The sequence below is a fragment of the Manis pentadactyla genome, chromosome 7 (assembly GCF_030020395.1).
Source record: "Manis pentadactyla isolate mManPen7 chromosome 7, mManPen7.hap1, whole genome shotgun sequence".
Lineage (NCBI taxonomy): Eukaryota > Metazoa > Chordata > Mammalia > Pholidota > Manidae > Manis > Manis pentadactyla.
Genome location: NC_080025.1, coordinates 137,923,141 through 137,946,431, shown reverse-complemented (window position 1 = coordinate 137,946,431; position 23,291 = coordinate 137,923,141). Strand labels below are relative to the sequence as shown.

Below are 23,291 nucleotides of genomic sequence, written 5' to 3'. Positions count from 1 at the left end.
AAAAACGTTAAATATATTTGCATGGCAAACCCATGAAACTTACATTGTGCTCATCTGATATTGATCATTGTTTTTTCCGGTGGTTGGGGTTTTATGCAGCCTCAGAATCATTCTGAACACAGATGTTCCAAGTAGTTGCTATTAGTCAAGTGGAGTTGGTAGGAGAGTTAAAACAGATTTTCCATTCCTGTGAAAGTTCAGTAAAGTTCTGGAAAACCTCATGTAGGAGGTAGAATTTTAGCAAGGATGAGCTTTATGGAAGGCTCGTGTTTAGATAAGCAGAATGACATTCTCAGCAGGAGAGTCAGTGTGAGCAGAAATGTGGCTCTCAGTGAATTTTGTAAGTTCCAGAAAAGCAGTAAGGGAACAACCCCGGTCATTGTACCCGTCAAAAGAGAGACAGGAGGCGATTCGCAGTTCAGGAGAGGCTAGGTAAGGGGAGGCTTGAAAGCCGTGGAAATTGATCAAAGCCAGTTCATATCATCCATGTCCTCTGCCTTACTTATAAATTAGAGTCCCTTAAGCTTATAAATTAGAGTCTAGTCCCCTAACTGCTCCATAGCTCAGGCTTCTGAGCCTGGGAGACAAAGAAAACTAGCTCAGGATGGCAGATGCTGTTCAGATATGCTCCCTTGCCAGAAATTCATCAGTCTCACTTGCTCCTTGGGTCCCAGATGAGGCCATTAGTTTTCTACGAGAGCCTTCAGAAACCTGTTCTGCGCTCTGACCTTGTAGGTGTGTCACGATCTACTCTCATTCTGCCATTCCCAGGCCACTGGCATGTGGAGGATCCCGAGCCACATGCTGTGGGTCATGTGGGTCGGAGGAATTCCCCTCAGGTGGTGCTGGGTCTCTGCCACTCTGGGAGGGAGCCTGGGGCCTCAAGGCTTTGGGCTGAGCCCCCCACAGCCCCTGGGGCTGCTGCAAAGCCGGCTTGGCCTGTTAAGTGTTAGGTATCGTGTTATTTCCCATTCCCTCCTTCGGAGTATTCTTCTTCCCTGATGTCCAGTTCTGTCTGCATTATGTTCTTCCTCCCCCACTTGGCTAGAGGGGGTAGAAAACAGCCGTCACACAGACCTCTGGGAGTACAGCGATAGGGACGACACTTAGAGACTCCAGCCGGTCGGGAACACACACCAGCCCAGATACTCTGGGATGTCCGTTTTTAGTCTGTTGACTGTGTGGGGCTTCCTTTCTTGTGACTCATAACCCCCCTCATTAGATGAGTGGAAGGAAGTGGGAAGGCATGTGGGGAAGGGGGTTGTTCAGGGGCAGGTGGTAGAGGGGGTAGCCTGAGTGATGTGGGGCCAGAAGGGACCCCGATTAGGTCAGAGCAGTTACGGCAGCTGTCCTGCATTCTCCCCTCTCTCCGAGGTGCCTGCCGCAGCCTCTGATCTGCAGCATCACCTCCAGCAGGTGGAGAAGTGACGCTGGGGGTGGGATGGTCTGCATGGGTTGCTGAGGCGCCTAGGTCCCCCTCCAGAGAGCCTCTCACTCCCTTTGTGGTTCTGTTTCCACAGCCTGGGTGCTCGCGGGGGGCCCAGGTGGAAAGGGGACAGGAGGGGTGCGGCAGGATGTGGTGACCCGGGTGAGCAGAAGGTGGGGGGGAGGGACTTTCAAGGGAGCCCAGATGCAGGACCTGGTAAATGTCAAGCCACATCCTGTTGTGAGGCCCTGTGGTGGCACTTGGGCGATGGGATGATGTTACCCAGAGATAAACAAGATAAACAGCCCAGCACCCGCACGGGCCTCAGACACCCCAGTCCTTCCACACTTGGCTCCTGAAAGACCCCGACCCGCATCTCTTTACTGCCCGGCCTTGCTTCAGGGCCTCTGTCCTGTAAACACCATGTGCCCCTCAGTCCCGACCCTGGAGGAGGCCGGGGAGCCGGGCTCAGGGCTTCCATGGCCCTTGTTGGCTGCAGGGCGCTGGGCTCAGCACTGTGCCGCTACCAGCACAGACAGCCTCTGAGGCTGTGTCGTGGATGCGACCAGCTTGAGTCTGGAAAGAGCTTAGATTCCCTGCATCATCTTCCTCAGGGTGGTTTGGGGCCTACAGACTTAGAATCACTGAATATGAACAGCATTTTGAAGGTTCTTTAGAGCTCACTACCCAGTATCCTCACTTCACAAAGAGGGCTATAGACCCCTGAGAAGAAAATGAGGGGTCCAGTGCCATGCAGCTGTGGACAGAGGAGGACCCTGTGTTGTAGCAGCTTCTGAATCTCAGACACAGCTTAGGGGAACATGGGCTCTTTACTGAGATGTGCTCTTGCTATGAATTTTACAAACACCACTTGAGTAAGAATAAGGTGCAGTGATCATTATCTGAGGTGGCGTGAGGATGAAGGCGTAAATATGGTGAAACTCAGAATTCTAGAAACTAGACAGGTTGCAGAGATGAGCTGAAGAAATAAGATAGAATTAAACAAGCACTCCTTTCCCTTGCTTCCCTCCCCCACCCACCAAAAAAGAGAGAAAAGCAGCAATCTGAACACAAGAAGGGGATTATGTGGTTTCCAGCAGGACTGTGAGAAAAACCCAGGATTTTAGTCAGAAGAGAGCTCAGTGGGTAGTGGGGTGATGGGGGTGCAAGATGTTGAAAAGTTGCCCTAATAGAACCATGAAGGATTTTGAGACTAAGGAAGTAATTTTCCCTCTTCACTGTATGTAGGTCACAATCCACCTGGTGCTGTGTCCTATTCTGAACACCACACTCTTAGAAAAGTGGGCGGGTAAAAACAACAGCAAATGTTTTCAGAAGAGAGTGGCAGGGCTGTGGGGGGTAGGACATGCTCAAAACTGTGTCATATGAGAAAAAAGTGGGGAAAACTGGGAACTATTGGCCTGAGAAAAACTCTAGGCTAATAACGGTTAATATACTTGCAGCTATTTATTGATGCCACGATAACAGCTTTGCAACTTGTGTGAATTAATAAGATGAATCCACCTTATGAAGTCAGGTTTGTGACTGAGCCCATTTTATAAGAGAGAAAGCTGAGTCTCAGTAGTGGTCACATAGCTAAGAAGTGGCAGATCTAAGGTTGAACCCAGGGCTCTTTAAAAGTCCATATTCTTAGTTAGCATAATGTCATCTATCTACTTCATGCTTTCTCCAGTCTGCATACTCCAGTTTTAAAGGTTCTGTCTCTTCTTTCTCTCATAGATCTGTGGACTCTCAGCTAGGAGGTGAACATGCCAGTTGTCTTATATAAACCCCTCATGGAACTTATTCTCTGTGTTTTAGCAGCTTCTGGATCTCAAAGGGTAAGGGAACATATCATTATGACCAGTGAGGGGTGGTACAGTGAGATTTATGGATACTTAAACAGCACAAAATTCTTCATCAAGATGTCCAGTGGTGAAATGGCCCACCCAGGCAGATTGGGAGGCCAGGCCCAACTGTAGGGGACTCAGCACTCTGCATTTTATGTTTCTTTACCGTCCAGAGTGTCAATGAGTCCAAGATCCAGTCAAGATCAAGCCCCACTATGGGAATGAGGGTGCAGAGGACTGAGTTGTAATTTCGGGAGTGGCCTAGAATTTGGGCAGGAGAGGTCATAGCCAGGGTCAGCATCAAGTTACTATTTTAAAACCCATTTCCTTACATCAGCAAGTCTGGTCCAGATGCAACAGTGGGGCTGGGTCCATGGGAATCCCTGCAGGCAGTCTTCCTGTCAAGTCCATCCCTTAAACTCACGGAGGGCAGCTGAGATGAGTGAGAGCAGGCTGATAAAATGTCTGTGGAAATAGTCAGAGCTGGGGGCTAGTTTTCAGGTCCTTTTGCTGACCTACAGATCCATTTACTCATCTCTGGGACCCAGTCTTCCCAGGAACCCTTTTAGTAGTCCAAGCACAACAGAGTTAAAGGCACTGGTGGAGAAGGGCATGCACCGTGACCATAGAGGTATGGGGGGCAGAGAACATGTCCTCTGAGGGAGGGCAATGGCCTGGGGCTCAGCCAGGCATTGTCATGGTGAATCCCAGGGAGAGGCAGAGAGGTATGGTGTGTTAAAGAGCCCAGGAACCTCAGATCCACAAACACAGCTCTAGGGAAGAGAATCTTCAGGGTGGGATGGGGGGATATCCAACCTAGCCTGAGATATGGAATGCTTAGTACCGGGGCCCAGATGAGGGGATGACATCTCACATTTATAGGGTGTCAAGGCCCAGAAATCACCTTTCTGAGAACTAAGGGACTCTGCCACAAATAATGGGAATGAACTGTGTAGAATTGTTGCCCAGCTTGCTGGCCTTCTATACTGAATCTTCTTATATGGGCATAGGGCCATTTCCACTGATATGGTAAAAGTGAACTTAATACTGAAAGTTTCTGAAGATGTCAGTGGGTGAGCAGAAGACAGATTCACCCAGAGGTCTGTTATAATACTAAGAGCCGACCTGGGGATGTTGACCATTCTTGATCTCCATCAGCATCTCCTAACACCTCTCAATGAAAATATGTCTGGTTATGAGCATGTTTCTGTTGTATACAAATAGCTTCCAGAGAGATCTGGGGCACCGATCTGCCATCCCTAAGCAGAATGACCTCATGAAGCTTCTCCTGTGTGGGACATTTGAGCCTGTGTGTCACACAGGCTGTTTGGGGCTGAGATCAGCCAGGCTGCCCCTCCCTGGGTCACTACGGAAGAAGAAAAAGAGGGAAATGACTGAGGGCAGGAAATGGGGGTATCAGTGTCTATCAGAAACCATTGCTCTTTCCCCAGCCTCTCTTGTTCTATCACCTTTTTTTTTTCTTCTCTCTCTCACTGTTTCCTAAGCACTTCCTTAAGAGAGAAAGTCTTTCTTGGGTGGTCCCAGCACCCCCGGCCTGGCCCCACTGCTCAGCCTCACAGAGCCTGGTCATGCGCCATGCAGCAGGCAGGGTTGCAGGCCCTTGTGGGTACTGGTGCTGATGGAGAATTCTTCCTGGCAAGTGACAGCGACCTGAGCTGCCCTTCCCCACAGGAATCCCAGTCCTCCACCAGGACATCCCCAGAATCGCCTGACAGTTGGAGGCTCACTTTCCCTCCTGATTTCTGAATGAATCTCTGATGGCTGAAGGGTTGAGGTCCCTCTCCTGGAGCATCATCCATGGGGAGTCCACTGTGCCCCGTCGGATGGTGAGAGCTTGGGCACCCTGAGCATCCCTCCCGAGATGCTTGGCTCTAAGTCTCCTCAATCAAGATGCATGCTTTGCCCCTGCTCCAGCCTCACCTGTGGAGTTTGCAGCTTGACTACATTCTGCCCCCGGATTTCCTCAATGGGATGAGGCTGAGATGAGGCTTGAGATGGGAGTGGGTAGCCAGACCCAGGCCAGTGAAGAATTGCCTTAGGGATCCCCTTCCCAAAATAACCCTGGACCCAGAGCCCCTTGAACTGAGTGCCTTATGGCCTGGTTTGCAGGGTGACCCCGGCTCACTCCTCTGGCCCCTGCCACCGCCCTGCCCCCTCAATACTATCCCCATTTGTACAATAAACCGTGTGCTTGCCCAGCATCTAACCCATCTTTGCTCAGTTTCACCTGAGGAAGAATGGGTGGGACGCCTGGGACTGGTCCAGAGGATCTGCTTAGACTCAGTGGCAGAGGCAGAGGCCGAAGATACTAACTACCCAGAGCCTCTTCTAAGAGGGTCAAGGAAACGGCTGCGTAGACTTTGGAGGAGGGGCCTTCCCCAGGTCACGTGGGGTGGTGGGTGGGGACCAGATGCTGCGGATGACTTCCTCCATCTCTACCATGTCCCCGGAGCTAGTGGGGGAAGGGCACTGACCTGTCTGCCCTCCACAGGACTGCCCTTTGTCCATCACCTTGGCAACACCCTCGCCCCGTATCCTCCACCCTCCCATCCCCGGTGCTGACAGAAACGCCTTCCATGTCCCCCCACCTGCAGGTGCCCCTGCTGTCAGGGTCCCCAGGGTGACAACCCCAAGCCCACAGACCCCACTTCCCTCCCCTGAGGGGCTCTCCTCTTCCCACCTCACTTTGATCTTTGCTGTGCTCCTCCTCAGCCCCTGCTCACAGTTTACATGCACGGTCTGTCCTCCATGCCTGTCCCTGCGGCCCTACAACCCGTTCTCTCTGAGGCATCACCTCGTCTGTCAGCGGCCCACCTTGTGGAATCACCGCACACACATTCACAGAGCGGGAGGCCCTGCTTCTGTGGGTGCTGGTCTAAGGCCTGAACCCTGTCTCCTTGGTTTGGAGACTTTTGTATCCATTATAAAAACAAGTAATAACAAATAAAAAACTGTACTGCAGTTGAGAAATCTAGAGATAACTACCACTGCTGGGAAGTTGCAGGCAGGTGATAAGTTTCCCAGGCTGCCTCTGCCCTGCGTGGTATCCTTTTCTGGCCTGGGTGAGCTGGGTCCAGAGAACCCCTCATCTCCAGTTCCTGGAGACTCAGGGAGTGAGCACTATGAGAATGTCCCCCCAAAATTCATGTCCGCCCAGAACGTCAGAATGTAACCTCATTTGTCAGTAAGATCTCTGCAGATGTAAATGTCAAGGATCTCAGGATGAAAAACCTTCTGAGTTCAGGATGTGTCCTAAATCAATGACTCATGTCGTGATAAGAAAAAGGAGAGGGAAATTTAGACATGGAGACACCAGAGGAAGGTCACGTGAAGTAGGCACGAGGCTGGAGGGGCGCTTCTACAGGCAGAGGAGTGCCAGGGCCACCAGACGTAGGATGAAGCAAGACAGACTGTCCCCGGGGCCTTTGAGGGATTGTGACCCTGCCCACATCTTTATTTTAGGACTTCTGGTCTCTGAAATTGTGAGAGAATAAATTTCTATTGTTTTAAACCTGTCAGATTTGTGGTTCTTTATCACAGCAGTGCCAGGAAACAACTACACTCAGGAACCAGGGCTGTTGGGTCTGCGCTGTGGGTCCTGCGCTGGGGTTTGGGGGCAGCTGCTCCAGTGATGCCCCGTGATGCCCCGTGATGATCACACCCTCCCGGTCACCACTCGGAAAGGCTTCCTGAGTTTTCATCCTCAGATGAACGTGCCACAGTTCCACAGCTTACCAGCCATTTGATATAAGAACTGTGGCTTCTTCACCAATACAGTGGAGGAGCCACATCTGCTTCTGGGGTCACTGAGGAATTAACTGGGACCGTGGTGTGCCAGTGCCCAGCCCCAGGTCTGGAGCTAAGAAGGCCCTCCATATGGGACTCCATCTTCACTGTCCATCAGCTCTCAGACTTTGCCCTCACCTCTGACCTTCTGCCTCGGCTATCTTACCCACAGCCTCTCTCACTGTCTGGGCCTTCCTTCCCCCAATGGCATCGCTCCCCCCTTGGCACCATTTGCTGTGCAGCATGTTTACCTGGGAGAACTGTCTCTGCCCTGGTGCCTGTGGGGTGGCCTGCTCTCCTCCCCTCAAGTGAAAGAGCCTGTTAGAAGGGCTACTTGGGTGTAGACCGCTGCCCTCTCCATTCCACTCCCAGGGCCCAACCCCATGTGCCCCGCCTCTGTGAAATCTCCAGGCTTCCCATGCCTGTAGTTTCTCCTCTGTGGCTTTAGGACCTAGACCAGCAGAGTGGAACTAATCTCATGCCAAAATCCCTAAATGAGATAAGATGGAGGTGTTCAGAACAGATACAGATAAAACCTAAATGCCCAGTAAATGAAACTTGACTCTGAAGTTCAGAATGAGAGGCCTTCCAGCCCAGAGGCCTGCCCCGGGCTCTGCCCCTGCGGTGGTGGGGGAAGGGCTCTCCCCTGCTCATCCGCACGCAGGTGTTCTAGGGCCCAGAGGTGGGGCCTGCGTATGGACCCAGGGGGTGTCCTCCACTGGGATGAACATGGGGTAGCAGCTGTGGTCAGACAGGAGGTCGGTCACTCTGTGTGCCTGAGGGCTGGGCCTTTCCTTCAACCTTGGAAGGGCAGAACTCCACAGATACTGAGACACAACCAGGCCCAGCATGACATGTTTATTGATTTAGTCTATTTCAGATTCAGGGTCGATGAGCTCAAGGGAAGCAGAGAGAAGGGACATATACCCATGTAGGAAGGAGAATGGAGAGGGAGAGAGAATAACTTGTTACGAACACAGAGTGGAAGCATGTGAAGAAAAATCCAGGCTGAGGATTGGGAATGACTCAGGATGCATTCTTGGAGCTGGTGTCAGGAATCCTTTCTCTTGACCTGAGAAGAGAGGAGGACACTGTCAGCATCCCAGGGGCCGGGACCAGCAGGAGGGAGTCACAGGGGCCTGACCCTGAGGCCCGATTGGGGTTAGGGCGGGTGGATTCTCCTTGTCCTCCGGTGCTGCACCCTGTGCTTTCTCCCCTTATAATGTGCTTGAGGTGGGCGGTTCTCAGGGCTGAGTGACGCTTGGAGATCCCTTCTGATCCTGTGAGAGGCTCTACCCTCTCTCCCCAACCTGCCTGTCCCGTCCCGCCCTGCTCCTCACCATGGCCATCAGCACCAGGGCGCTGACCAGCACAGCGTACAGGGTGGCCTTGCCCAGCAGGATCTCGTAGAGGAGGGTGGCAGACAGGATGCCCTGCTGATAGGACGCTGTTGGCGGGAAGGGAGAGCAGGTGGGCTCCTGGGGAGCAGGTGTCTCTGGTCCCCCCCCCCCCACCTCCCAGCGTCCATGGGCTCTTCATTTGCTGGTTCCAGAGCAAAGGCCGTGGGACACGGAGAGGGAAAGGAGGGGCCACTCACCTGAGCTGAAGCCACAGTCTGCCGGAGAGAGGGGGAGAAAACCGGGTGAGACTCCATCTTCCACAGAGGATTAAAAGCTAAGCAGCCTCGTGTTAGCTCAGACTCCCAGGCTCAGACCAGCCCCCCACCAGAGTCCCAGCACCGTCTCTCTCCTGTTGTGCCAAAGAAGCCACGTCATCCCTGGACTCCGCGGTACTCGGTGGCACTGAAGGGGAGGGGGGCGTGGCACCCAGACGCTGAGCCGGCCAGGCCGGCGGGAAGGGGCCCTAGCTGCTGGCTCTGTTGGGCCGCAGGTCGGGGAGGAGGGCGCGGGGGGCCCCGCTCACCGTCAGGGCGGCTGCGGCGTCCCCACGCTGTCCCCCGTTTCCGTGTCTGTGCCGGGGGTCTCCTGCCCGGACCCCCTTTCTCTGCCCCCACGGCTCCTTGCGCAAGCCTCCCGGCCCCGCTCACCTGCTCTGCCCCAGGCGGCGGCGCTGATGTTCTGGGTGACGGGCCTGGCCCGGCCTTCCGGCCACGGGTCCCCCTCCGCGAGCCCGTAGAACTGGACTTGGCAGCGGAAGTGGTTGCGGGGGCTGCGCCAGAAGGCGGCGGAGACCCGCAGCCGGCTGCTCAGGCAGTAGCTGGAGTCGCTCTGGTCGGGCTGCTCCCTGTAGGGCTGAGGGTCCGTGCTGACCCCGCTCTCCACCTCCTTCCCGTTCACCCACCAGCTCAGCTCCACGTGGTCGGGGTAGAAGCCTGTGGCCAGGCACACGAGGGTGGCCTTCTGGGTGCGGGAGATCTCTGCTTCGGAGGGTTCGAACACGGTGACCTTGGGGGGGGTCACCTTGCTCAGGTCGTCTGGAAGGGAAGAGGGGTGGGGACCAGGGTGGGCTGAGAGCCGTCGGGGTTCGGAGGGGCTGTGAGTGCGTGTGTGTCTAGGGGAGGGGATTCCATAAACAGAATTAGGTGGTAGAAGGTCCTGCTGTTTGGGGCTCACCATCCCGTATTCTGGGCTTGTTCTCCTTGGGCCTTACTTGTCCTTTGTAGTCTCCCTACGGACAGGCGCTGTCTACTGTCTCTCCAGCCCCCTAAGGTGCATTATCGATGGCACTGGCTAACATTCTGAGCAACATCCCTTCATTGACATAATTTAATTTCTTCTCCATTAATAAAAGCTTACCTGTCTACTTCTTACTATACTATGGGGTAGTTACTTAAATGGACCACTGGATTGGAATCCAAATGACAGAATCTAAATCTTAGAACTGACTTTGTCCATTGGTGTGACTTTTAGACAGCCTCTTAATTTCTCTGCATCCCCTTGTGAAGGGGAATCACAGCACTGGCTTTCCACAATGGCTACAGAGACTCAACGACGTAAGGGTTCAGAAAGCCCCCGTCCTCGGCCGGGTTATTTCTATCTGAACCTAAGGGGCTGAGGAGAAGAAGGGAACTGGGATCAAGCGTGTCATGTTGGGTCCGGGGTTATTCCTCAGACGGCCATGCTGAGGTGGCCTATTTTTGTGCGCTCACGAGAATGTGAGGTCGGTGGCTTGTGAGGTCATTCTAGCCATTCCTCTCCCTCCAGGTGCCCCTGAGTTTCATCAGCTCAGACAGATAGCAATCTCCCCTCATTTCAGTTCAACCTTCTTTGCTCCTTTGCTTGCAAATGTTACACTTTCACCTACCAGCCAACTTCCTAATAAGCATCTGAGATCATTGCAGCATCTTCTTGCTACCAGCTGTCTCCACCTGAGCCTCTGCAGAGTCCCAGGGCCTCCGGTGAAGGTCCTCCCACTCGTGTACCCGCAGCCTTCTCCCTCAGCTGCCTCGTTTCCTTTGGGCTCATCCTCCATTCAGTTTATCCTGCTCTTTGCTTCCCATTGAGTTTGTTTGTTTGTTTCTGAGCAATTGTGTGAAAATGAAGAAATCTCTTTCTTATGAGAATCTGCTTTAGCCTGGAAGACGGAGAAATTGTTCTTCTGACACTTCACATTTCTGTGGCCGAGACCGAACTCCCAAGGCCAGCTTCATGGGTGTGTCACTGTGCACAGGACCCTCTGCTTAGCAGGGCCCACTCTTGGTTTAATGGTGCCGTCACCATTTGGAAATTCTAAATTTTTTAACAAGAACCTCGCATTTTCCTTTTGAAAATGAAATGCCTCCTACCATTCAGCTCCCCTCTCTGCAGCTCCTACCTGGCTGATCGCTGCTCTGTCCTGGCTGGCCAGGCCTGCAACAGGACAGTCATAAGGTCTGCAAGAGTTCCTCGGTGCCATACTGCCCGCGACGCTGCTGGATGCCGGGCGGGACAGACAGAACCAGAACCTTCACTATCTGTCTGAGCTGAGAAAGGCATTGTGCTTAGCTCTGTGGGGAGGGCAGGCCAGTTACCCCTCCATGTAGGCATGGTGGGCTTCCTGTGCCAAGTAAGGGTGTGTATTAGGGAGATTCTGTTTGTATATGCTCTGCTTGAAGGTTAGACTGGCCTCAGGCAGAACTGTGAAGTTTATCCTAAGTTTTTCTTATTCCCCATCCATCTCTCATAGCACCCAGCTGTCCACTCCATTATCCACATGCCAAATCCTGTCCCTCCTTTGGCACTGGCCTCACCCTCTTCCCTCCCTCCCCAGTGACCATCTAGGGGAAGGGTGGGGAAGGGAAGCACAGAATTACAACAGTCCACCATTTGCTGGACACTCTACCTGTAGCTTCTCTATAATCCTCACAGCAATATTACATGGTGGGTTTTGTCGATAACATATGGTAGAAGGAACCAAGGTTCACACAGATTAATTTACCCAAAGCCGGGAGTTGGGACCTGGGTTTATTTGGTCTTTCTCCACCCTGGCTGATCACAGGAATGTAGCATTTCCTCTGGGCACATTTTAGCCTGCGGTCCATTGGCTCCTGCTTAATGACAGTCTAACTACAAACTGTGCTTGTTGTCGTCAAATAACCCAGGTTACTGTAGCAGTACTGTAAGTTTCTTCCCCTCTATGTCCTCAAGGTTCTCATCCCCAGGTGGCATGTAAGGTCCCTTTCCAGATCTAAGAGCCTAGGATCCCCTGGGAATGTTCCTCCCCTCCCCAGCAAAATATTTGCTTTGTACTATGTTTTCGTGAACTTCCTGCACCATCTGGGCAGGTTAAGTGAGAACACTTCGAGTAAGGAGGGAGACTTCAGGCTGGGGGAGGGGGCAGATATGGGGGCTGGCGCACCCCAGCGCTGAGGGCACCCACCCAAGCCCATGGGCAGGAGTGGGTGCTGCACGCACACCCCTGGCCCTCAGGCTGTGAGGCTTAGCAAGGACAGGCAGGGTTTAAAATCTTAAAATCTTAAAATCTTACATTTTTAATCCAGGGTTCTAAGCATTAAATCAATAAACCGCGGTTTGATTTGACTCTTGTTACGTACAGACTCATGTTCATCGCCTGTCTCTTGGGGCTTCTGCTTCTTTCCTACGCTGTTCACTGCACCCTCCACCTGCAGCTCCCAGGAGCCCACTCAGCTGGGTGCCTGCCATCCTGGGCTCCTTCCCGCTTTGTCCTGCCCTTGCAGCTACCACTGCCTCCCCCCGGTACAGTAGTTACACCCCCTCCTACCCATCCCCCCAGCCCAGGTTTTCCCTTCTGCATTTTTCTCCAATTTGGCAGCTCTCAGAGTCCTGCTAATAAATCATCTCCTCGGTCACTCACTCTGTCCCTAATACCTCAGGAAAAATAAAGCAGCGGGGGAGCCCCGGAGCCGCCTCGCCCTCTGCCCTGCTCCCCAGAAGTGAGCGCCCATGCCCTCACCTCACTTGCAGAGCTGCCCCCGCTGACGGACAACGCGCCGCGCGCCCCAGCTGCCGCCACGCACCTCCGGGGACCGAGGGCCGGGGCCGGGAGAGAGAAGGGACCTCACCTGTGACCGTGAGCCTGGTGCCGGGGCCGAAATGCAGCTCATAGGAGCACGGCGGCCCGGCCCCGCGCGCAAACCCCCGGCACCCCAGCTGCCTCCTCCCTGCGTCCCGGCCGGGCTCCAGCGCCTGGGAGGGGGGCGGGGACCGGCATGACACCGAGCCCACCCGCTGCCCTTACGCACGACGGCCAGCCGGCTGCCTGGCCCGGAGGTCAGGGCGGAGGCTGGCAAGGAAGGCCATGGGGCTCCCCGCCCGCACCCGCCGCGCCCGCTCACCGAGCACCAGGAGGCGCGTGCCGGGCCCGAAGTGCTGCGTGTCCGAGGCCACGGTCCCCAAGCCCCGCGCAAAAACCCGCGTCCGTCCCCGCGTCCCCGGGCCCGCGCTCACCTAGCACCGACAGCCGGGTGCCCGGGCCGAAGTACTGAGTATTTTGGCACAGCGCCCGGTTGCAACACAAAAACTAACCTGGCCACTCGCTGGCGTCCGGAGAGCCCCACTCCCGCCCCGGCGCCCCGGGCCGCCGCTCTTACCCAGCACGGTCAGCCGGATGGCTCGGCCGAAACTGAGTGTCTGTGCTCACATCCCTGAGCCCCAGGACAAAAACCCGGCATTGCCGTCGCCTGCTGCCCTGGCCCGGCCCTGGCCGCCCCCCACCCCCAGCCCCAAGCGCTCCATCGCTCACCAGCCCCTGGAACCGGGAGTCCCGGCCAGAGCCCGCCGGCCCCGAGCCCAGCCCCAAACGGAGGGGGGCGCAGCCCACCTCTCCCCATCCCAACCCCAAGGAGCTCTCCAGGCCCCTGTCCTCCTTACCCAGGACGGTCAGCTTTGAACCATCCCCAAAGTACAGCTGCCCGGTGTTTGCACAGCCCTGGGGTCCCAGGCGCAAACTCCACCTTCCGTGGCTGGGACCCCAGGAGGGTCCAGCACCCACGCCTAGAGGGTTCAGGGGGGCTTGCTGGCCGGGCAGCCGACCCTTCCTCCCTTCTTACCTAGCACTGTGAGCCGGGTCCCTGACCCGAAGTGCTGTTCACTGTAGGAGCACAGTGGTAAGGGGGTTGCAGCGAATTCCACCCCTCTGGGCACAGGCTGAGGGTGCACCCTTCTTCCTGGGCTTCTGTCTCCCCACCTCCAGAACTAGCTGGGCACAGCAATCTGGACACTGCATGAGGTCACTCCAGTTTGCAGAGGAGAACCACCTTGGCTTGGGGACAGTGCAGTGAATGTGAAATCTGAAGGGGAAGTTGTGCTGGCTGGGCTTGGGGTGGGAAGGGGCCCAGGCTAGACCCTGCTTCTTACTACTTACATGACCTGTAACCTCTCTGGCCTTAGTTTCTTCACCTGAAAAACGGGGTAATACCTTTCCCACAGGGTTGTTGTAAGTCCTTAATAAAGAACCCACATGTAAGTGCTTTGTCCAAGGGCAAATTTTATGAAAAGTTCTGCATGATAATCCCACTCTTGACGACTTGGCCCTCCATGCTCCTGGAAGCTGAGTCTGGAGCAGGGAGATGCAGAAGTGTTCGTGGCGTCCAGGCCCCTGCCGGACCACAGCAGGGACCAGCTCCAGAGACCTCCCCCAGCTGCTGTCCCATCTGGGAGCTGTGTTCCCTGGGCTTGGCAGGGACATTTTCTAAGGCAGGGCTTTTTGTAAAGGCACCTCCTCTACCTGAATCATTGTGACCCCCCCCAGCTCCCACAATATTACACAGGGGTACAAAAACGTTTCCTTCCCTCTGGCCCCTTCCCCCAACCAGCGGGCAAGGGCAGGAAGCGCAGGTGGCGGAGCCTGGTCTGATTGCGTGGGGCTGGGAAGAGACAAACTCAGAGCACATGTAAAATGGGGAGGGGCTTGGGGAAGGTCCTGGTGCTGTGGGGTGGGGTGCGGGGAGGAGCAGAGAGTCTCTTCCCTGGAACATAAACCACTCTTCTGTGTCATGAGGTCTCCCTTCTGGGACTCACTGCACCCACCTGCATAGCCAGGCATTTATAGGGAGGAAGGGTGGGAGGAGCGAGAGGTGTGATTATAGAGCAGGTGATGGCAGCGTATGGTACCAGGACAAACTGCTCAGAAACCTCTGTTATTCCCCACTGCGTCCTGAACAAAGTCCAAGCTCCTTATCCTTCTTTTATTCCACAGATGTTTAATGAACATCTACTATGTGCCAGACCCCATGCTGGTTGCAAGAATACAAGTCCATCCTCAGAGTGGGGCCAGGGGGGCACCAACTTGCCTTTTCAGCCTTATGTTTTCTTACTCTCACCTCTGACCCTGCACCCAGCTAAATGGAAGTACCCAGAAGTACCCGACCCTGTCGACCCTGTCCTTTGGGCTCCTGTTCACGCCTCTGATTTCAAAGCATCCCCTTGTATTTCAACTGTTTCTATTCATGAATTATCCCCCTCATGAAGAAGCAAGCTTTTTGAGGGCTATGACTTGGATATCTGTATTTTCTGGAAGGTTAATAGCAAAATATTGCAATGGTGTGTGCTTAATGAGTGGGTGAGTACACACATGCATGTATGTAAATACATATACACACATGTATGTGTCTATCCATGTTGTATATGTGTGTGCACACACATGAATGCATCCCTGTGTTGCAATAGAGAGAGAAGGCTGTGGTCTGCAGTCTTCTAAGTGGAAGTGTAGATGGCTGTCTCAGGCAGGCCTTATGGTGATACCTGCTCCTGAGCTGGCTCACTTGGGGTTCATTCATTCATTCATTTATTCAGAGCTGATTTATTGTGTACTAACACTGAACCAAGGTTCTATGCCAAATACAAGATACTCTAACAAAACCCATCCTTGTCAATATGCTGACAGACAGTCAAAGGGGGGTGTCAGACAAGTGAAAAGGTAGCTTCCATCAAGTTGTGGTAAGTGTCATGAAGGAGGTGTGCACAGGGCACTATGATTGCAAAATATAGAGTGCAATTAAGCCAACCTCAAGGGAGGAAGGGGCAAGGAAGCTTCTGAACAGGATCCTTCAGGGGAAGATATTGGAGCTGTATCTTTTAGGGTAAGCAGGAGTCAGAGTACTATGCCTTTCCAGGTAGAGGGGCACAAAATGGCCTGAAGATGAGTGGCTCAGGGGAACCTGGGGGAGAGGAGTGAAGTATGTGTGGGATAAGGAGGTAGAGGACAGTTGCCAGGACATGTATACCACCCTAAGGACTCTGGACCACCAGTGAGACAAGAAAGAGCCCATGAAGGATTTCTAGAAATAGCAGTAAGGCTGCTTCTTTGTTTTAGATACCTTTATTTTCTATCCTTCCAGGAGTGATCAGGGGACATTTTCACTCCCATTTAATTCACTAGAGAGAAATCTGTAAGCACATTTGTAACTTAAACTGGAAGAAACATCTGCCACTGAGAATCAGTTTCCAAGTCAGTGCATTCTTTCTCAGCTGGGAAACCTACTTGGTGACAAATAAGGACCAGTAGTGTACTCAGTGAGATAGCCGAAAGGAATGTGGGTGATTTATATGAGACCAAGCTTTGTCAGCTATGGAGACATGATCACTGGGTGGGAGGACATACCTGTATAGGTCAGCTCTTTCTCTGAGCACCTTTGTCCAGGTGGGACAGAATATTCCTATCGGTAGCACTGTTTTTCTAGGCTGTTCCAGATTAAGCCTCTTCACTCTCATTACTACATTTGACATTTACTGAAGTTCTCCATGACAATAAGGAGCACTGCCAGGGACAGGCTGGGCCCCTTGCCCTTCGTTCCTGAAGAGATCACACTTTCCTTGAATACCTTTTGTTTTATTCTGACTGGAGTCACGTGGGAGGCCAGAGATGGGCAGAAGAGACATCTACACACTCACGAGGCAGAGTCAAGCCAGAACAAGACATTTTTATTTGTTCAGTCAATGTGGTCATGCTAGGGTACCCCCTGGGCTAGGGAGATTTGGGACATGAGCATCCAGGCATGCATGCACGTAGCAGGTAGCTGTTGAGATAAGAGGTGAGAACAGCTCTTCTGAAGCACCGGCTAGAATCCATCCTGGGAAAACAGCCGTCTGGAAGCTCCTGGCTTCACCTCTGCGCTGGCATTAGGAATCCTTTCTCTTGACCTGGAGAAGAGAAGGTCTGGGGATTACCAGGAGCCAGGGGTGGTAGGGATCAACAGAAAGGAGGATGGTCCTCTGCCAGGACAAATAGTAGGGCTCCCCAGATAGCCCATTGGGTTTTAAGAGACCCTGTTTGCTCCTTGGCTTCTCCTCCATGGCTCTTCCACTGCAGTCCCAGAGTGACAAGGTGTTTGCTGGGGCAGGTGGGTAAACCTCCCTCTTCCTTTATTGCCCACCTCTGGTCCTGGAAGGGTCCCTATACTCCTGCTCTCAGTTGCTGTGTTTCTGGGGTCACCCCCAACCTGCCTGTCCCGTCCCGCCCTGCTCCTCACCATGGCCATCAGCACCAGGGCGCTGACCAGCACAGCGTACAGGGTGGCCTTGCCCAGCAGGATCTCGTAGAGGAGGGTGGCAGACAGGATGCCCTGCTGATAGGACGCTGTTGGCGGGAAGGGAGAGCAGGTGGGCTCCTGGGGAGCAGGTATCTCTGGTCCCCCCCCCCCCCACCTCCCAGCGTCCATGGGCTCTTCATTTGCTGGTTCCAGAGCAAAGGCCGTGGGACACGGAGAGGGAAAGGAGGGGCCACTCACCTGAGCTGAAGCCACAGTCTGCCGGAGAGAGGGGGAGAAAACCGGGTGAGACTCCATCTTCCACAGAGGATTAAAAAAGCTAAGCAGCCTCGTGTTAGCTCAGACTCCCAGGCTCAGACCAGCCCCCCACCAGAGTCCCAGCACCGTCTCTCTCCTGTTGTGCCAAAGAAGCCACGTCATCCCTGGACTCCGCGGTACTCGGTGGCACTGAAGGGGAGGGGGGCGTGGCACCCAGACGCTGAGCCGGCCAGGCCGGCGGGAAGGGGCCCTAGCTGCTGGCTCTGTTGGGCCGCAGGTCGGGGAGGAGGGCGCGGGGGGCCCCGCTCACCGTCAGGGCGGCTGCGGCGTCCCCACGCTGTCCCCCGTTTCCGTGTCTGTGCCGGGGGTCTCCTGCCCGGACCCCCTTTCTCTGCCCCCACGGCTCCTTGCGCAAGCCTCCCGGCCCCGCTCACCTGCTCTGCCCCAGGCGGCGGCGCTGATGTTCTGGGTGACGGGCCTGGCCCGGCCCTCCGGCCACGGGTCCCCCTCCGCGAGCCCGTAGAACTGGACTTGGCAGCGGAAGTGGTTGCGGGGGCTGCGCCAGAAGGCGGCGGAGACCCGCAGCCGGCTGCTCAGGCAGTAGCTGGAGTCGCTCTGGTCGGGCTGCTCCCTGTAGGGCTGAGGGTCCGTGCTGACCCCGCTCTCCACCTCCTTCCCGTTCACCCACCAGCTCAGCTCCACGTGGTCGGGGTAGAAGCCTGTGGCCAGGCACACGAGGGTGGCCTTCTGGGTGCGGGAGATCTCTGCTTCGGAGGGTTCAAACACGGTGACCTTGGGGGAGGTCACCTTGCTCAGGTCGTCTGGAAGGGAAGAGGGGTGGGGACCAGGGTGGGCTGAGAGCCGTCGGGGTTCGGAGGGGCTGTGAGTGTGTGTGTGAAAGGGCATGAGCTGGGAAGGAGGCTGTCATAAAGCAAAACTGTGTGGGAGTTCTGTGTGTTTGGGAATCACGTCCCATTCTCTGTTCATTGTCCCTCGGCTCTGATGCTTCTCTCAGTGACCCCTGGATACCCACCGCTGACCACCTCCATGTCACTGCCCTAGCATTACGTCCTGAATTTCTTTGCAAAGCCTCATATTTAGGGCCTTGTTTGAATACCTCTCCAAAACGTTTTTTCTTCCTCTTTCAAAGCCCTTTTCGGTGCACAGCTTTCAAATGTTTTAGACCTAACAGAAATGACAGCAGAGTTGAACGAACCTGGATTTTTAGGCAGAAGATCCTCTTTAGCATCATGGTCCTAGGAACTAAACTGACTTTTTCTAATTATCCTTTTCCTTTTAGTGCAAGATATATGTGTTTGCCTATTTGGACATATAAGAAGTAGCCTTTCTTGCCTAGAAGAGACACTTTCCTATTGTACCTGGCTATATTTTCTTCCATCTACTTTACCCTCTCACTTAAAAAAAGAAAAAAACGTGTGTGATCTGCTTCAAGGAGCCAAGCAGCCTCTGGCCGTCCTGGAGCCCACTGGGTATGTGGCAGCTTGCCCAGGATGGCTGTAACCCCTAAAGAGACACTGCCCATGGGTTGAACCCTTTCTTCTTTCCAGTGTCTGCCAGCTTTGGAATCCTAGTTCACAGCCAAGCTTTGCATTTTTAAAAGCAGTACAAGTTTGGTTGCTGTGTGTGAACAAATGCCGAAGCCTGGGATCACTGCATCAGAAGATTTATGCTGTAAGGCCCTGGGCCCTTTTGCATGCCCGACAGCCAGGAGGGAGTTTCTAGAAGGCATGACCTCATGTGAAGACCTGGAAGGACAGAAGAAACCACGTCCATCTTTCTAGCTCTCTCCTTTGTTTTTGCCAGAATGAACTGTGCCCTCATGTTTTGACCATGGGAATGAGTTTTTGGAGCAGAAATATGGCAAACCCAGATGCTTCCACTTTATCCAAATATGGGAAATGTTTCTGATGGGAAAAACGGAAACACAGATTTGGAAAGAGGCAAGCTCCATGGCACAGTGATGATAAACAACAGAAATGAAAAGGTCATAGTAAGGTGAGTCCTTTACACAAGATTTCCTTGTAAGTTAGTCCCTTGCAGTAGAAGGACCCCAAGAGGTTGGCATTTTTATCTCTGCTGTGTATGTCTCAGAGAGCCTGAGACAGTTTAAGCTCACTTTCCAAATTGCATGAACCCCTTCCCCAGCCCCTCAAATCCAGGCGTTTGGAATCCCAGTGATTCACACTTTCCAGTTCCCATTATGCTCCCTGTCATGTGCCCCTTCCGCAGGACCCAGCCTGCTCCAGCCATCCAGTCCAGCAGGACCTATGTGTCTATTCCTCTGGCCTTGCCTTCATCTCCAGCCCAGCCCCACCCCCTCCTTGCCCTGCTCCTCCTGCCTGTCCACCTCCCTCCAAGTATGGTAATGGTGCTCCAGTGTCTCAGAGGCCCCCTTACCCTTGTACCCAGCACAGATCCAGAAGTTTGAGAAAATGGGGCCCCCTGCCTCTTTTCTCCTCTTTATATCTTGTCTGTTGCTAAGTGGGGTAAGTTTCCAGTTGTAATGGCTTACTCAGAGCTCTCTCCCCTGACCCCCACCAAGACAGTGCCCCCCAGAAGCCCCCTGCAGCTCCCCTGGACCTCAGGCACACTCCTCAAACCGCCCCAGCCTCCACCCTGGTCCCCACCGACTCCTGAGCCCTCAACCATGTCAGGAGGACACATGGGACCTTTGGAGACCAGTTGAGACAGGGAAGGAGGACGTGAAGCGAGGACAGGGTTCTGAGCAGCAGGTAGGTGTTGGAAAGGATTTTAACAGAGAGGACAGGACTGTTCACCAAGAGCCCACAGTGCAGAGCTGCAGTTAGAATTGGAAGAAAAATGGAGATCAGGTTCAGATAAGAAAGGGGAATTAGAACAACACACCCCTAAAAACGCTGCGACAAGAGGAGTTCTGGGGAACAGTGAAATGACAAGAACGCACAAAGCCTGCAGACTGAGCACAGCCCTCTGCGAGGAGCAGCCGCAACGCCTGCAGAGGCGGCTGCAGAGGCTCTGGGAAGGGAGGAGAGGGCATCGGGCTCCAGGGGCCCAGGTGGCTCTGAACCCTGTCCTTGCACCCCACTCCCTTCTCAGAAACTGATCGTGTGGTCCAACAGACACCCCCTGGGCAGGAGGAGGCCACAGTACCTGTCACGGTGAGCCTGGTGCCGGCTCCGAAGTGGAGGGGCGAATTATAGGAGCACAGCTGCAGACGGCTGTGGGGAAACCGCCCCGACCTCCCACTGGAGGGCGAGACAAGCATCCTGGCAGCGGTGCGGCTGCTGCTCTCTGCCTGCATGCGTGGCTCTAGGCCAAAGGGATTTCAATAGGAGAAAGGCCTACACGGACTATGGGGAAAGGGAGGAAAGTGGGTGAGGCTTAAGAGGGGCAGATCCACGTTCATAAGAAGGAAGGATGATCCGGGAAAGAATGAGGGGGCAGATCATTGACTGAAGACTAGACTCACCCAAGCCCCACTGGGAAGGGGCGGTCAAGGCTGCAGAGAAGCCTCCTGCTACCAGGGCTGGAAAGAGACAGACTCCAGTCCAAGGGACAAGGCCCTGCCACCCCAGCCCTGTGCCTTACCTAAGACAGAGAGTCGGGTCCCGTGTCCAAAATGCTGAACCTGGTTGTTCCACAGCACAACATGAGTGTGGCAAACCCCAGAACTGCTGTGGGGGGCCTTTCCTTCCAGAAGCTGGTTTCCACCCAGAGCTTCTAGGTGCTCTGGCACCTACCCCACTCACCACACTCTCTGGGCCTTCTCCCTGCTGCATCCTAGGCCCCTGCCCTCCGGAGCCACAGCCTTACAATACACCTTCCCCAGGGAAGCCTCTCACTTACCCAAGACAGAGAGCTTGGTTCCACTGCCAAAGAAGAGTTTTTCATTAGTTACACAGCACTAGAGGCTGGTAGGAAAACTGGCCTGCAGCCAACCATTCCTTCCTCCCCAAGCCTGCCCGCCAGCTTTCCTCCCCCTTTCCTCTGCAGAAATTTAGCTCTGGAATATGGCATTGGGGACAACTGCACAACTGGAAATGCTGTGGCCAGAGGGCCATTTGGCCCTGTGTGATGTCCCCTTTGTGACCATCTCCTTCTGTGCAATGGAAGAAAATGGCAGGATCAAGACAGCTGTAAGGCCAGGCATTCTCCCGTCTACCATGGTCACGCTGGGACACCCTCCAAGGAGTCAGGAGGTGGATAAGGTGACCCCCTCTTAGATAAGCATTGGCACAGACAATTATCATGAAATTATCATGAGATGTGTGAAATTATCAGAGATGGAGGCTGTGCCCTCCTGTCTGCACCAAGAATTCAAATCTCTCCAGTAAACACACACTTTAAGCCAAGCATCCAAAGTGGGGCTGCATATGGACCCTGCCCTTCCTTGTTGGTCCCAGCCCTCCAGCCCAGAGCCACTTACCTACAACAGTGAGCCAGCTTCCCTCCCCAAAACAGAGGATGTCTTCAAAGCACAGCCTCCTGGGATCTACTTCAGAACCTCCCCTGTGCGCTGAGCTCAGCTGGGATCCAGGCAGAGGTTGGGGGCTTCTACCCTTTCCTCCCAGAGCCACCAGCCCCACTGCACACACACTCTCCATGCCCCCCAGAGCTTGCCCAGGGCCCTGGACAGCTGGGAGAAGGGAGACACAGGGTGGCCTCCTACGAAACCCAGAGCAAGGAGAGATACGAAGCTCCTACCAAGAGTCTCTGTCAGTGAGGGAAGCCAGGCCGATGTTCTGGCTCATGAACCACCTTCCGGCTTTCTCCCAGCACACCTTTCCCAGGTCCCATCCCAGAGGGCAGCAGCCTCGCCTGCCCCTTCTCTGCTGTAACATCTGAGCTCAGCTCTGAGCTGCCGGAGGCCCTCCAGGTGGTTGGGTAGCTTTGCCCTTACAGAGACCCTCCTACAAACTCCTTCTCAGACATGGAGCTGAAGTCTCTTCAGCCAGGACCCCAGGGCCTGGGTCATCTCTTCCTTCCCATGTTTCCCAGATAGAGAACCCCTCTTCATACCCACCCTGGAGACCCCGGCCTCACCTACAATGGTCAGCTTGGTCCCTGGGCCGAAGTTATAGTCGTAACACATCAGAATATAGCCACTCTAAAACGGGCACTTCAGACCTGCTTTCCTCTGTGAGAGGTCTGGGAGGACCTGCAGCTTGTCTTACCTACAACCGTGAGCCTGGTGCCTTCTCCAAAGAAGACTTTAGTGTTCACACAGTGATGTGGGGAAGGAGGAAAACAAATGTGAGGCGTGGAGAGGGGAGAGGGCCCTGGTGGCGTCTGGAGGTCTCAGGGTAAAGAACCCTCTCCTGTGCGTCAGACATATTGCACAGAACAGTATTTTTGACTTTTGACTCTTGGGCCCACAGAGCATGGCCAGAGTCCTTCTAGAGGGCCCTGTGCCCCTTTCTCCAATCTTTCTGGGGGTCCACCTAAAGGATATAGGCTTGGACAAGTGGACAGGCTCCAAGAACCCATGACTGCATCCGCAGAGAGTGGGGGCACCTCTGGCATCTTCCTTTATAGAGCAGGTTGCCCCCCAGGCTCCCTCCCACCGGCCTTGTGCCAGTTCTGTGGGGGCTGGGATGAAGGGTTCTCCCTGCATCCTTTACCTGGGAGGCCACCGAGGCATTCTTCCACAACGGGCCTCCCTGCCTGGAGGCTTCAGTTCTGGCCCACCCTGTCCTTATCCATGGCCTTTGCTTGACAGGTGGGCTGGGGTGAGGCAGAGGCGTTCTGGCCCAGTCACCTGTGGGCTTGTGACCCCGGGGGGAAGTAGAGAGACCCTGGGCACTGGGATGGGCAGCAAGGTTTTTGTAAAGGTTTCCCATAGAGTTGAATCACCGTGGCCCCTGTCCCCACAATGTTACAGCTTTGTACAAAAACGGCCCCTCCCATGGGCCTGCCCCTCAGAGCCTGGAAGGAACCACCATAGCAGCTGCTCCCTTGTGGGCACTGGCAGGCAGGCATTGCAGTGACGTCACTCCCATAGTACAAGGCAGGGGCAGGGTTTGGACCAGGCCAGGGGCTCCCA

The 23,291-nt window shown here is 54.4% G+C and overlaps 2 gene segments (V, D, J or C); both read right to left on the bottom strand.

Annotated features, from left to right (window-relative positions):
• Nucleotides 1–7,926: 7,926 nt before the first annotated feature.
• Nucleotides 7,927–13,238, bottom strand: LOC118932607 (T cell receptor beta constant 1-like). The segment is given in 7 exon segments: nucleotides 7,927–8,155; nucleotides 8,424–8,530; nucleotides 8,681–8,698; nucleotides 9,131–9,517; nucleotides 12,566–12,738; nucleotides 12,839–12,984; nucleotides 13,218–13,238. Coding segments are annotated over 7 exon segments (873 nt in total).
• Nucleotides 13,239–16,398: 3,160 nt separating this feature from the next.
• LOC118933369 (T cell receptor beta constant 1-like) lies at nucleotides 16,399–22,385 on the bottom strand. The segment is given in 5 exon segments: nucleotides 16,399–16,643; nucleotides 16,973–17,079; nucleotides 17,231–17,248; nucleotides 17,683–18,069; nucleotides 22,292–22,385. Coding segments are annotated over 5 exon segments (582 nt in total).
• Nucleotides 22,386–23,291: the final 906 nt, after the last annotated feature.